At 40.2% G+C, this 15,463-nt stretch overlaps 1 protein-coding gene across 1 annotated transcript; it reads right to left on the minus strand.

Annotated features, from left to right (window-relative positions):
- Nucleotides 1-148: 148 nt before the first annotated feature.
- On the minus strand, nt 149-10,252 carry zgc:165520 (uncharacterized protein LOC571872 homolog). The gene is made up of 10 exons (XM_044186015.1): nt 9,904-10,252; nt 8,845-8,919; nt 8,637-8,736; nt 8,454-8,528; nt 7,592-7,662; nt 7,144-7,252; nt 6,281-6,354; nt 5,045-5,179; nt 4,354-4,464; nt 149-3,324 (listed from the first exon to the last, which is right to left on the minus strand). The coding sequence occupies exons 1-10, from the start codon at nt 9,931-9,933 to the stop codon at nt 3,247-3,249; spliced, it is 858 nt and encodes a 285-aa protein (XP_044041950.1). The 5' UTR covers nt 9,934-10,252; the 3' UTR covers nt 149-3,246.
- Between the last annotated feature and the right edge of the window lie 5,211 nt (nt 10,253-15,463).

Consider the following 15,463-nt stretch of genomic DNA (forward strand, 5'->3'; position numbering starts at 1 on the left):
GGAAAATGTTGCAATCCTCCTGTGATTGGTGGCAGTGACTTGTCTTTCAAAACACGTACAGCTAGAATACGGCGAGCGAGAGGAACGTGCCAAACTGTGACGCGAACCACGATTGAAACAAAATGTAAATAATCCCTTATAAGCAAAATAAATAACAGTTGGACTTTATTTTCGTCAACAGGGGACAAAATTACAAAAGACGTCTTTTTTTCTTTTTTTTTTTTACAATAGAATAATGTCCCTTAAAAACTGCTACAAAGCAACAGACCTTAAATAGTGTACGCAGAAACTGAAGGACACACAAAATCACACTACGTTATCCAAGTGTCACACAAGCTAATTTAATAAAGGTGAACAGAATGGCCAGTGCTGACTGAGCCATGGTTGACCATTAGTCTTGCCTAATTTCCAACCTGCCTCCACACTTCAGACCCAAGATTTTAATTTAAAAAAATCATTATTAGATTGAACTATTAAGGTTATTACGATTTTTTAAATTTACATTCAGCCTTCTGGAAACCCTGGCTAAGAAAGTGGGGTCCTCCTGCTGTCATGTGGACACCCACAACAGTGACTCTGCATTCAAGTCAAAAAACATATTTACAGGTAAAATGAACAAACCAGATTAGAAGTGGAAAGTCCCAGTCACCCAGATGTCAGATGTATCTCACTGTTGGGACAGACATTTGCTGCTCATTCGATTGCTGCTCAATTCCTAATGAAAAGAGTTTGACATCAGTCTGTTATTATTCAAGGTGCTGTCGATGGCAGCAGCCAGTGAAGACAGGGCTGGACAGACAGTATAACAGCCACAGGGTATTTTTGGCAGCTGCTCCTGTTGTAGCTTGACACTTAGATGAGTATGAAAAAACACCACTGCTTGTATTGTTCCCAAAAATAAATCTGCACAATATTTCAACAACCAGCTCTTCATGGGGTAAGATAAAGATGTGACAATTTGAAGCAAAGTGACATTTTCTTTTGCTGGTCTATGCATGAGCCAGTGACCAATTTTAGTCTCAAGCAGACTAAAATTGCAAAAGATAAAATCCAAATATGGATTAAGAGTAGGCTGCAGTGTTACTGTCAGCCCACACCTGCAGTGGATCTAGAGCGAAGAGGAAGGATGCAAATGTCAAAGACCAACCAGAGTCAAACCATGGCATGAAACAAGAACAACTGCTTTGGAAATACAGCTGTAGTCCTTCAAAAAAGGAGGGGGAAACACACATAGACATATTAAAAATGAAAGCAAGCTTTGTAATGAATACACAAACACCAAAGACCTGAAGCAGTAAAACACCCCCAAGGCAGTGTCAGTGTAATCACATACAGCGGGGCAGTGTTTCTTTCCATTTCTAATCTAACTCCTTCTATTCTTAGGTCATACAGCGTCTAATATCAGTCATCAACATCAAAACTCCAGTCTGTGCTTTCTTTCAGGAAAGTCACTTCCTTCCATCATTACACTGAAAGCTGATTTGAATAAAGGCCCAGTCATAGCAGGTGCTGATCCACAACATGTTAGGAGTTGTATCATTAGATGCAGTCGATAGCATAAGTATTGAGACAGTAGTGTGGTTTCCACATCAAAACACAAATAACAGACACATGTACGGAGACAGCCGTCTCAATGCTCAGGATACTGACTGATGATGGGCAGTGTGGTAGTCATGCAGTCACAGGAGATCTGTCTGAGGTCGGCCCGCTTTCACTTCATTCAAATGTTAACAACCATTGCTATGCATTCTTCCTCATTTATAACTCCTTCTCAGTTGTTTCTTGGATATGACAACATTCCTTTCTCATTCATTTCATGGTGTTTTATTTCTCTTGTTGTGAAGCACTTTGTACTTTGTTTTGATTTTATTATTATTTTTCACCGTTTCAGTTTATTTGTGAAGGCAGATCCTGACAACTTACCAGTGTCTTTTAACTGTTTCAATCATCTGAGACCGCAGATCATGGGCCAGTAAAACTCTTGAAGCTCACTTCTTTCAGGTTTGACAGCTTTGTAAGGAAGTGAAAAGGAGACTGGAATACACAGAGCCTACAAATGAAGAAATCTTTTTTTTACATAGAAAAAGTGGACAAAGATTGAGATGACGTTTGCTGCGGTTATTCATGGCCCCTACACAATCAAGTGTAAATATTTTGGTGATCCCTCGACCTTTCATCTAGTGCCACCATCTGGTCAACTCGTCCTCTCTGCAGATTTAGCTGATCTAAAATCAACACTCCTGGAACGTCCTACTCATATACTCCAGCATTAATTGACAAAAACTGCACCTAATACCATACACATTCATACACATACTGCAACAGTACATTTACTGAGGTCAGAGCCAAAGATGAAAGGCGTAAATGACTGCTCAGTGTGTATGAAACATTTTCTTGACCCTTCATCCTGAAGTTCGTCAAGGAGACTGAAATGTCACTTCATTAGGTACAACTAAATCTAATGCAACCCAATATGACAGCTCGCATCTGTGAAGCCTACACTGTTCAGGTTGTTGTTGGTTCAACTATGGACATTCTGAGGGCCTTTTGTGGTGGGGCTGTAATATTTTGTCTGATATTTGGTTGGAATCCTGCTCTGTTGAACCCTGACATCACATGGCTGCCCATGAGTTCGGCAGCTGTCTGCGAATGCTGATGGAAGTCAGATGAACTGCGCCAACACTTGCCTTGGATAGTCACCTACAGATAGCTTACAGAGTATTTGTAACATTTCAGCTGTGTCGCTGGTGTCTGTAGATGTTTGACAGATTAGCAATAGAGTATATGTGACAATACATGAAGATACTAGATGTTGTTTGAGCCTAACCAAACCTTTATTTGTCAAACAGCTGACACGTTACAAATACTCTAGAAACGGACTATCCAAGTCAAGCGGAGCCGACACATTCGATCTAAATGCCTGGGAGTCATATTAAGATCTCTTCTCAGACCTTTCAGGAGGGTGGATATTCTTCAAAGCTGCATTTAGATATAACTTTAATTAACCAGACACTGCACTGAAACGGAATGTAAATGTGGATCACCCTGAGAGGGTTAAGAAAGTTTTCATAACATATTCAGAAATAACTCAGAAGGAATGCAAATATTTGCAGCCTCATTTCTATTTTGATTGGTTGCAAAGACAGTGAAGTGAGCCCAGGCCATATTTTGTGACCATCTGAGAGCAGGTCTCTCCTCATCCTGTGCTGTGTGGACTCAGCTGGTGGCTGGCCTCATTCAGGCTTTCTACTTAATGAAGCTGTAGACAAATGAACCGAGGATCACGACCAAAATCACACAGCAGCAGAAGATCATCATTTGTTTCTGGAGAACAGGAGGGACAAGGATACAGAGACAGAAAAGGAAGATAGTGTTACATTACCCTCCTCTACAACTTTGGAGTTACAATCATTCAAGACAAATCCACGACTGAGTCAAGAACAAGTTGAGGAGGGGGTCGCAGCCAACACCAAGCTTGAGCTAGGATTTAACCAGAGCCCACCGAACGTTCTGTATTCTGCTATGTGTGACAGTCTGGTTCGGTCTGTACTGCAGTAGAAGGCGGACTGTAAAAAGTAATGTGGCTCTACATGAAAACAATTCAGGTGATCTTCCTCCCTTTTTTTCAGAAATACAACTGAACTGAACTACAAGAGGCCGTGCTCTTCTTTAAAGCCGTATAATATCAAATATAACATTTCTGATGGAAATTCAAAGTCTTGCACAATGTTACTAACTAATGTCGGTAATATCACTTCACTCTTTGTGTATAAAATGGCAAAATCCACAATGATTATGCTTGGCCAAAGTTGGTTTGAGAAACACACACCACGGACAGTGGCTGAGAGGCGTGTTTGTGAATGAGAAAATTATTATATATTAGATATTGCAGTGCTTACTGTTTCGGTTTTTACTCCCGGTCTGCTCCTCATACAAGCAGCTGGTAGGATGGGAAGATACAGGCCCGAAAACAAAACGTCTAACTGGACTAGGTAACAACGTGAGACCGTAGTGGGTGAGAACTGCGTCCAAAACCAGTGCGAAAAACAGGAAAAGACTGCTGTACTTCAGTGTGGGGATATTCATTCTACCAAAGCCAACAAAAGGAACAATTTCAAAGTGGCCTCCTACACATAAGTCATTCTGTAGTCTCAGCTACTTTGTATGCAACTCCTGGCTTGATCATGGGTTTTTGTTGTCATTTTTATGTTTGGTTAAATGAAAGACAACTAAGTCCAGTGCATCATTCAGTAAATGCAGTCATGTTATATGAAAAGAGCGATGAGAGGAAACAAAAGACTACAGAAAACCTGCAACTACGTCCATGTTACTGCTGAAGCAGGCTCAACTTACCCTGCGCGCCTCCTGCTGGAATTTAGCTGCCTTTTTGGTGTCGGCCACTGCCCTCTCTACAAAGCCCACCGATTGGTCCATGTTGCTCTCGATTCTGTCAATCATGCCCCCCTAGAGGAGGGCAGGACAAGATGGAATAATGCGAGAGAAGAGAACACACAAAGACAGACAGATAACAAGTGGCACACATACTGTACAGTACGTGATATTGACCTGATGCATTTCAGCAACAAGGAAGTGCTCCAACTCCTTTGTTTTGTCTTTGAAATTCCTGTGTTCACAGGAAGTGTGAATGTGTCGTGCTGTGTAGGTGGACATCTGCTGCTTGTGATCACCTGCATCTGAGCAGTTTTATAATCGGAAACGTGCAGCGTGAAGGACTGACAGAGCTGGAAGCTTCCACAGCAGCCTGACAAACATTCACTGATTATTAGATCAGTTCTCCTGCACAGCTCTGGGATCAGCTGCTGTTGTAACAGAAACTTTGGAAAGCCCATATGGCTACAATACAGGTGTAAAACAATGCACCAAGTGTCGTACATATGTTAATGCAGCCCTATTATTAATGCCCAGTTTCATTATAGTGAGAGAATTGTCTTGAAATCTTCATTCAAATGATATTCTTCATACATTGCAATTTCAAAACTGTAAATTTGAATCTCCGATGTGTGTCATTATTGTGTGTGTGCACCTGGTTCTCAACCAGCATGGCGATATCGACAAACATGTCATGGAGCTCTTTGATGCTGCTTTCCAGCCTCATGATGTCTTTGTGACGAGCCTCGATCTCATTCAGGGCCTGCTGGTTGATCTTCGAGTCCATGATCTGGGGTGGGGGAGAAGGACAGACAGACAAAATGAGATGAGTGGAAGAAACAGAATACTTCAAAAAGATAAATAAAAGATCAGAAGCAGATAATCAGAGAACAAGTCGCAGTTGTGGAAATGTACGCAAACAGGCAGGAATGAAGTGTCTTACTACTCTGTGCAAGTTCAGCAGGTGGACTTGTTGAACCTGTGCCAGAGAGTTGCTCATTCAACCGCATATTAAGTACCATATGTACATATAATGTATAATGTACACTTTGCATTATACAGTCCAACACAACAACACCACAAATGACCACAGATCAGAATCTACCTGTGTGACACAGTCGTAACTAAACATTATGGGGGTTCCATCGTAGAAAAGGTTTCAGTCGTAGTTTCAGACGCTGTTTTCAGAATCAAGACGTTTCGGCTCCCATCCAGAAGTCATTCTCAATTGTGAAAAATGGACCTGGAACTCAGAAATTTAAGCTGCCCACAGGAAGGTTCCTCCCTGAGGGCGGGGCTTAAGCAACACGGAGTAGCTTTTTTCTGAGTTCTCAGACCATTTTCACAATTGAGAATGACTTCCAGATGGGAGCCGAAACGTCTTGATTCTGAAAACAGCGTCCAGATGACTACGACTGAAACCTTTTCTACGATGGAACACTGCTGGACGAATGAGGGACTACACCGTCTTATTATGGGTGGTATTTATTGCACCAATAGCGCATAGGATTGCATTATTTTGTAGTTGTGTTTATTGTCAAATAATCTGCCTATTATATTCTTAACTAATCGTTTGGTCTATAAATTGTCAGAAAATAGTGAGAAATGTCCATCACAATTTCTCAGAGTTGGGGGGACATCTTCAAATGTCTTGTTTTATCTGAGCAACACTTATTCAGTTTAATGTCATGCAAGACAAGGAAAAGAAAACCCCCTGGTGAAGCTGTAACCATTAAATGATGGTCTTTTTGCTTGAAAATGACTAAAATGATTAAGTGATTATCAAAAGTTGCCCATTCATTTTGATTAGTTGACTCATCTTTTCAGGTGCGTTGTGTTATTTTCGTGTGCATGCATTTACATATACAGACCCACACACTGCCAGCCTTACCCCGGCAGTGAAGACGGCTGAGTTGCCTCCCTCCAGCATCTCTTCCAGTTCCTCGTCAGTCGTTGCTTTCCCCGCTGTGATGAACAGAAAGGACGGTTACACAAGTGTCTAAAATAAATACAGGTGGTAGAGGCAGACTGACATCTTTTTTGGCATCTTGCAGTCATGATGAGAAAATGTCAGGAACTGACACGCTGTACACTGACTGCAGGTTAAACGAAACTGTCTGTTTACAATGAAAAGGCAGGGTGCCTTTAGTGTCTGTAACACCCATCTAACACTCACTTTCAATAGACTATGATTGAAAAGTGATCAGTAGACTCATGTAGCTGCCAGTACCATGTTAAGCCCTAATGAGCTGTATCTTAAAGGTACTTCAGCCTGACGTAAATCCCCAGATGATTCATCAAAAGTGTGTTTATCACTTGAAAACAGGTGAGAATTGGTTTTATCATACCTGACAACTACATACTATGACATGTCAAAAGTGGTTAAGGCTCTTGTTCCAAACTATGAGCTGTCGAAAGTGGGTAGTGGGTGCCATTGTCATGTTAACAAACTGCAGTGGTGATATAATAGCATTACACTTGACAACAACAAAAATGAAATGTGTCATAATGTGTAATCAGAAGACGTCTGAAGGAGTTATAGCAGCACACGTGACACTGTATGACTGTGACATGTGGAAAGTAGTTGGAAAATCTAAATGTGTTCATGCAATTTGAAAAGTGATGATGAAGCCTCAGATGGCTCCTAATGCCATGTCCAAAATGATAAAGTATTTCCACTCAACTCGACACCACAAAATGTGTCCATATCAAGGTTTGCTGTAAGTGATCATATCCTTTTGACAATCAACTCACTGATCTCCAGCTGCCGGGCGATTCGTCCTTTGCTCTTATCTCTGAAGTCAACTTGAGCCTCATTGTATTTTGTCATCACCTCAACAAACTTCTTGGCCAGGATAGCATGCTGGGGGAAATGAAAACGCAGGTGCTGTTAACTGACTTGAGAAAGTGAAACAATGAAACATCATAATCAATAAATCATTTGTTCTTTTGTGTAATTCACAAACAAAATTCCCAGTTTAGGTCAAGTCCTCACATGGACAAACATTTTGCACTGACCACTGACCTCTGACCTCAGTCCGTCTGGTGTGTCCCAGACGGACTAACATTTTATTTAGTTTAATGTAGTTTACTACATTAATTATTCAGGGGGCATTCAGGGGGCATCAGAGAGTAGAAGGGTTGAGAAGCTGTATACTGTATACAAGGTGGGTCAAGCAAACTTAATTTAATGTTGTCTGACCTGCGATTTGCGTATCCTGAGGTCGGCTGAGGCCCTCTCATCTGTGTTTGACTCAAGCTGGCGCTCAATACCTGATGCACACACACACACACGGGTAAATGGACTGTACTTCTGTCACTTCTGACCACTCAAAGCTTCACACACTACGTATACATTATGTGTATACAGTGTGATATACAGCCCGAGGGACACACTTGGACATGTGGACTGAGCCGGGATCGAACCACCGACCTTCCGATTGGTGGACGACCCACTCTGCCACTAAGCCACAGCTGTTGTTACTGTGCACATGTAAACACAACATAACAGAAATCTGACCTTTTTTGAAACAACACTGGAGTATAATTACGGTCTATATATCTACTCAAACATGGGAGCAGTTCAATTCAGTTTAATTCAGTTTTATTTATACAGCGCCAGTTCATAACAGAAGTTATCTCACTGCACTTTTCCTACAGAGCAGAGTCTAGACCGAACTCTTTATAATATTATTTACAGAGACCCAACAAATCCCACCATGAGCAAGCACTTGGCCACAGTGGGAAGAGTTGAGCTAAAGTGAGTTTCAAAATGCTTCTCATATAAGACATGTTTGTCAGCATGAAGTATCAAGCCCAAGTGGTACCTCACCCTGCAGGGGGTTTCAGATATCTGTCTCTGAAACCCCTGCCACCACCACAATGTAAAGGAGCTGAGGGAAATTTCCTTTGTGGACTACTCAGACTTCAATAACACTCGAAAAACTCTTCCATCCATTGTTTGTACCCACTTTATCCTGTTTTAATTGGGAAATAGTTTCTGTCATTGGACAAAAACAAACAAACCTGAGCCTGAAAGGAAAGTAAAAAGAACCAATACTGACTCTTAAGTTTGTTTCTTGCGTTGTTGGCCGACTTCTTGATCTCATTGGTGAGGGCTTCAACGTCATCTTGTGTTTCTGAAAGAGAGAGTGAGAGCAGAAGGAGATTATAAACAGCCAGAAGCAACAGAAAGACTATTAGAAATATTGAGTAAGTGTGTGTGTGTTTGTGTCAGAGGCAGTTACTCTGGTCAGATGTGGGGGCCGACAAAATGGTGGAGTAGAGTTTTTTTATTTCTGTGACGCTCTCGTCAATCTTGTCAATGCTGATGCGGATATCTTCAATCTGAAAGACACACACATACACACACACACACACACACAGGTCAATAAGCAAGAAATACATTTTCATTTATAAATGTGAGGAATAGACAGACAGACACAAATAGAATACCTGAGCAAAGAAATCATCCATAAAAGCCTCGTTCTCCACAGGAACCTCAATGTCATCGCCTCCGGCATCACTTTTCTGTTAAACACACACACAAACAAATTCAAAAGGGGGTCGATACTGAAGCTGAAGACGAAGAGCAAGCCAGAGTAACTACACAACTTTTAATATACTCCAGTACTTCCAATATATTTAAAATATACAAAATGCAGCAAAAAACAACATTTTATTTTAAAAAAGGAGCCCTGAAGCTATATTCTGGTTCCAAGCTTTGAACACTTTATATCTTTGGGATAATGTAAGACATGTTCACCTCTTCATAATGAATTGCTGTTTTCCCCCCAAATTTCCACCAAAAGCTATGTGTGCCTGCCGCTGTCATGTGAGACCAACTGCAGGTTAAATGAATGCGTTGCTTGCACACGTGCGACTGCCTTCCCTCTGCATGCCTGAAACTAAACAGTGAATTCATCTAATCGAACTGCTTAGCCTTACATAATATAACAAGCTTTTACTGAACATTATGGATGACGCAGGCTTTAGGACTATAGGCCTAGGGGCGTAACACAAAATTCTGGACCCTGTACATAGGCATTCTCTATGGGCCCCTCCCTGCATCCACGGTTGTTCATTCTAGTACCTTTGTGGGCCCTCCTCACATGAGGGCCCCCCATACTTAATACCCTTGACCCCCCAGTCATATGCCCCTGTATAGGCCTACTTCTTATAAAATATTTACAAATAAATTATATTAATAAGAAAGTTTGAGTGTAGTTTTCATATTCACTGAAATATGCTATTGTTTGGTGATATAAATGGCATAAATGTGGAATGGTAGCAAGCTGATCTTTAACTGTCATTAGAAACATTCAACTTATCCAGACTGAGCAACAGTGCCTCCTCACATATTTTCACATATGGGTGAAGTAGCCTGCACCCATATGTGAAATAAGTAAATTCATATTGCAGGCTAGTAGCAGACATTAGGGCCTGTGCCAACAGCAGGTGCTCCACAGGGTAAATATGACAAATAACTTACTCAACTAACAGAATACTGCCTACCTCCTTCAGCTGCGCCAGTCGGTCCTTCATCTTCAGAAGTTTGTGGTTCAAATAGAAATTTGAATAAAAAAATAGATAGATAGCTAAAAAAGACAACAACAATGCTTTCTCTAGCCTACAACAGCTATTAAAATGGCTTCCAAATTAGCCCAGTGGAAACGATTAGCTCCTTCAATTAATCCAGAAGATTTGACTGGAAAAGAGTTTTCAGAGCCTGAGAAAGATCCACAAACATGAAGGCGAGTTAGAGTAAGGAATGAATCTAAACTGTACATGAAGAGAAGGTCTTGGTTGTGCGGATGTCCCTCTCTGAAGCAATATTTGTGGTCAACCTAACCTGAGGTCCCACTAAGCCTCTATCCTCTAAGAACGGATTAGGACAACAGTCAGTACAATAAACCTCTCTCCCCCCTCACCCCTCCCACGGCCAGCTACAACGCTGCACATAGCCTTTAGGTTTTACTATTAGTCTATAACATGCAAATAGAACTGGACAAAGAGTAACAAAAAATATAATTTAGTAATAATGTCTTATTACTTGATGTATTTAAATAAAGCTTTTTGAATGGGGATGGTATTACAAAAATAAAGCGTTATTTTTATGCAGTAACAGTATTTTCAGCATGCTAGAAAATTCTAAAGTATTTACCATGTTGTGCGATAGAAAAAAAGCAGGCATATGAAAAGATGTAATCAGTACATGTTTGAGTCAAATTTCAATAAAACTGTCATTATGCTATTTTGACTGATTATTGTAATGAACTAATTTATAATTGCATTTTCCTCAAAATACAGATAGTGACATGATTATTTAATGGTAACTTGATGGTAAACATTCACTCTTTCCAGATCATCTTTTATATAACTCCTTATCATTTGAATGAACAGAAGTTAAAGGTACAACAATACACAGCGCAGATAGCAAGAATCTTTGGGCTGCATCTGTCTAAAAGCCTTGTCATTCGGTTGTAGTCTACAGGCAGTTTAAACTGACTTGCCAGATCATGGCCACTTAAAAAAACTACTTTTGTTTTACTGTTGTCCACCAGATATGAGCCAAACCTAATCCAGGTTTATACTACAATATACGGTAATATACATATATAATATAATACGACTTGTCGAAAAGCGCTGTGATGAACTGGAACAAATGAGAGGCCGGGGGCCAAGATATTTCTTAAAAATTTTAAATTAAACTTTGTGGAAGATATACCTTTGTATTGTCAAAAACCTAACTTTTTGACAGGATAACCTGTAGCCTGTCTGGAAAACCAGAACTAATCAGTTAGCTGGATAACAGCATTGTAAATAGAAGTGTTTCCCATTTACAAACTCATTGATAGTTTATACATGGACATTTTCAGTATTTGAAAATAAAGCCACTTCTTGGAAACCAGTAAAAATACTTGTATATGGCACTCATCCATGCTTTTACAAAACTTTTTTTTATCCACAAGTCACACTTTGATAGACATCTGTTAGCTCTGGCTAGCTTACAGTACATGACTGCTGTGCAATATCCTCCGTCTCATTATAAATAAGCTACACTTAACTTGGCAGTTCATGCACTATTACTTTATACTGTATTATCATCAACCGGTAAACCCACTTTGTACTTCACACTCATTTTACTTTATACTTATACCCATTTGGTACTTTGGTACTATTATAGTGTATTATATATATATATATATATATATATATATATATATATATATATATATATATATATATATATATATAGGAGGAAAGCCGTTGTGGTTGACGTGGCGATACCAAGTGATGGCAACATCAGGAAAAAGGAACATGAGAAACTAGAGAAGTACCAAGGGCTCAAAGAAGAGCTGGAGAAGGCCTGGAAGGTGAAGGCAACAGTGGTGCCCGTGGTCATCGGAGCACTCGGGGCAGTGACCCCCAAACTGGAGGAGTGGCTACAGCAGATCCCTGGAAGAACACCAGACATCTCAGTCCAGAAGAGTGCAGTACTGGGAACAGCAAAGATACTGAACAGAACCCTCAAGCTCCCAGGCCTCTGGTAGAGGACCCGAGCTCGAAGGATGAGACCACCCGCGGAGGGTGAAGGACAAAGTTTTTATATATATATATATTTAGTACTTCTATTCCTGTGTGCACTGACATGATAGTGAGCTGCTGTAGCAAAAGAGTTTCCCCTCGGGGATCAATAAAGTATTTCTGATTCTGATGACACATATTCCAGTTAGCAACAGCAGCTAGTAGGCAAGCATTTATAGAGCTAACCCAGACTACTTTATTTCTTGCGGTTCATCACTCATTCATTGCACAGCCTGACACACCTTAAATTGATATGACACAGATTGCAACCAAGATTTTATTAGACCGTCTCTCAGAGTGTGATATGCAATAACACTATCATTGTTGTTACACAGTCTAAAAGCTTCTTTAGTATTGTTTATTCCAAAGTTGACTAGGGTAAAGACAACCCAACATTTACATTTGTGTCCCAACATATGAATATACAATAGTTATATTTAAATCACTTGTAAGTTGCTATGATATAGGTGAATCCACTGAATAAGGCCAATGTGTCATACGTTGTTTTTCAATAACCACACAACTTGTCATGGATTCAACCTGTTGCGTAAAACTGACATGTAGAACATTAAGTGCAACACAACAACAAGTCTTTAATCATGTGTCGTCTATGCAGAAAACAGTCACATGATTATTATCTGTTGATTTGGTGAATTCTTCTGTTAATTGTGTGTGTTTCTTACACATGTATCTTCTTTGTATTTTGCTAAATCATGTTGGATTTCCTAGTTTAGTTTTTTTTTCGTCTTACGTTGAGGGGAAGTCCGTTGTATAAGCCTGTGGCTTCTTGGCCTCACCTATTACATCTGTTTTATTTCTATTATCAGTTTTATTCTGTTGTATATGTGTGCAAATAAAAAAACTAAACTAATCACTTCATAATGCTGATTAAAGTACATTTTAGCCACTCTCTTCCTTGCCCTCGCCATTCACGTTTTGTCACTTCTCCCTTGCTTGTCCTCATTTTGTTCTCTTCTCATTCCTCTAAACTTCCTCTCAGAGCCTTCTTCTCTGTTACCCAGAGAATATTGTTTCCTCCTCTGATTTAGCCACTGACTGTTCCAAGTCCTGCCCCGTCAGCTCTCCAGGTAGCTGGTTGTGAAGAAAGTGAAGTGAAGTGAACGACTGGCCAGAGAATTAAGAGAGGTGTGTAAAGACTGTATAAACACAAAATACGATATATATATACAGTATATGAGGATTTTGTTTTTCTATTTTGTGTTTTCATTTAATATTTCAGAAGTTGCTGGTCCTGTCCTTGTCCTTATCCTTATTCTGTACTTCTCTTTGTTCCTGTCTTTATTTCTGACCCTGTTTCTGTCCCTATTCTTGTTTTTGTCCACATTTCTATCCATGGTTTTTGTTCATGTCTTTGTCTTTGCTCCTGTCCTTGTTTCTGTTGCTGTTCCTGCCCTTGTCTTTGTTGCTGCTCTTGTTCTTGCCCTTGTTTCTGTTTCTTTTCATGTTACCTTTACATGGTCTTTGTTCCTCTTCTATGTCCTGGTCCTGGTGCTTGCCCTTGTCTATGTCTATGTTCCTGTTCCTGTTCCTGTTCCTTGCCCTTGTCTTCATCTCTATTCCTGGTCCTTGACTTTGTCTTGCATTCCCAGGTGTCAAAGAACACGCACAGTCTGAGGAGTCAGCTGATCCATGTCAGTCAATATCGCAGGGTACTAAAGAGTGCTTAGTCTGAAACTGAGGAAGATTAAAACATTCTAACTCTCTAAATATTGTAGAAAATTGCACTTTGTTTCTCCACCTTAAAGTTTCTTAGCTGGGGTGGTCCATCCATGGAAAGTCCCAGCCTTTGAGCGATAGCTATGGAGATCTTGTCGAGGTTACATCATCATTGATTTCCAAGATGGAGGAGAGGCTGAAAATACCTGAAACAGTAGAGCTGACTTGATTCCATTGTGGATCAGTCTGTGTCTTATTATTGATATTACTAGCTTATTATGGTGCAAATCAACTCTTTTTTTCTGAAAATAGATCTAGTTTGAACTAATCAGATAGCAGCCAATCAAGTTATGTGAATAGAGAAAATATTGTATTTGTTGCATTCTTGTTACTGTACTTCACTAGACCATACTGTGTTAGATTACAAACCCTGACCACCCACCAAACACTGAATCTCACAATAGAACTTTATGATTCACCAAAGATGGCCATATGTAGGAGAAGCCCTTGTTGGGACCACTGCACTCCACCATTTGAATTCATTCATTTGTGGGACTTTAACTGAACTTTTATTAGGAGACTGCATGCTCTGCATGTTCTGTAAACAAAGAAAGGACAGCCATTGAACTCAGTCTCCCACAATCCTCCAGGTATTCACATGTAGGTGTGAACTGCCTCCATGGACCCAGCTTCCAGCTAACATTGTTTCAGTTCCATTAAATTAATTTTTTTTTATATAGCGCCAATTCATAACAGAAGTTATCTCATTGCACTTTTCCTATAGAGCAGGTCTAGACCGTACTCTTTATAGCACTAATTACAGAGACCCTACAAATCCCACCATGAGCAAGCATTTGTCGACAGTGGCAAGAAAAAACTTCCTTTAAAAGGCTGAAACCTTGGCCATCCGCCACTGCCATGTTAGGTTTTGAGAGAGAGAGAGAGAGAGAGAGAGAGAGAGGGAAGCACAATGCAAATGCCGCGTAGAATTATTATTATTTTTTTAAATAGTAGAATAGTAATTGTAGTGTTAATATTAATAAATTAGTAATGACAGCAATGACAGCTATAGGAAAAATAAGGTCAGTATTAGTAACAGAGCCAATAACAACAACTGTAGTAGCAGTTGTCGAGCAGGAACACAGGGGCAGCAAGTGGCCCACAACCACAGATCCAGACTCTGCAGCGCCGATCTGTATCAGTATGGACAAGAAACTATTTCTGGCATTTTTTGCTATGGTTATAAATTGTGTGGCTGAAATAAAGGGGAAGTGGGAAAGGATTAATATGGTGCTGGACGTTGCAAGAAGGTTCTTGAATGTTGTGGACATATCTGGAGAGGATCTAGATGTTACATTGAGGGAAGGAGTTGCACCAACTCAGTCAATTGGGTCTGGGTTATAGAATGGACCATGGCATGGGATCACTTTGGGTGGACACTGTGAATAGTTTACACTGTGAAGCTGTTACAATCCAGTAGGTAGAATTCTCTGCAGTCATTTGTGCGCATGCGTTGGAGTTTTGTGTGCCTGCCAGAGGCTTCATCTCAAACCATCATAAATTGACATTTTATCGAGTTTTTAAGCCAAGTTTCTACGCTACACTGTTTTACCTATATGTTTTAAACTTGGTAAAGGTTTTCAGTCATCAGATGTATGGATCTTAAGTGATTTAAACTGGCTGTCAACTCGACGTGGTTTACAGGACTGCCTCCACTGCTGTTAGCTCAGCTAGGTTTGTTTTTAGCCTGGCGGCTAGGCTAGCAGGTTGCTTTTATTAAGGATTTTAAGCTTTTAGCACTTTTATGGAC

The sequence above is a fragment of the Siniperca chuatsi genome, linkage group LG3 (assembly GCF_020085105.1).
Source record: "Siniperca chuatsi isolate FFG_IHB_CAS linkage group LG3, ASM2008510v1, whole genome shotgun sequence".
NCBI lineage: Eukaryota > Metazoa > Chordata > Actinopteri > Centrarchiformes > Sinipercidae > Siniperca > Siniperca chuatsi.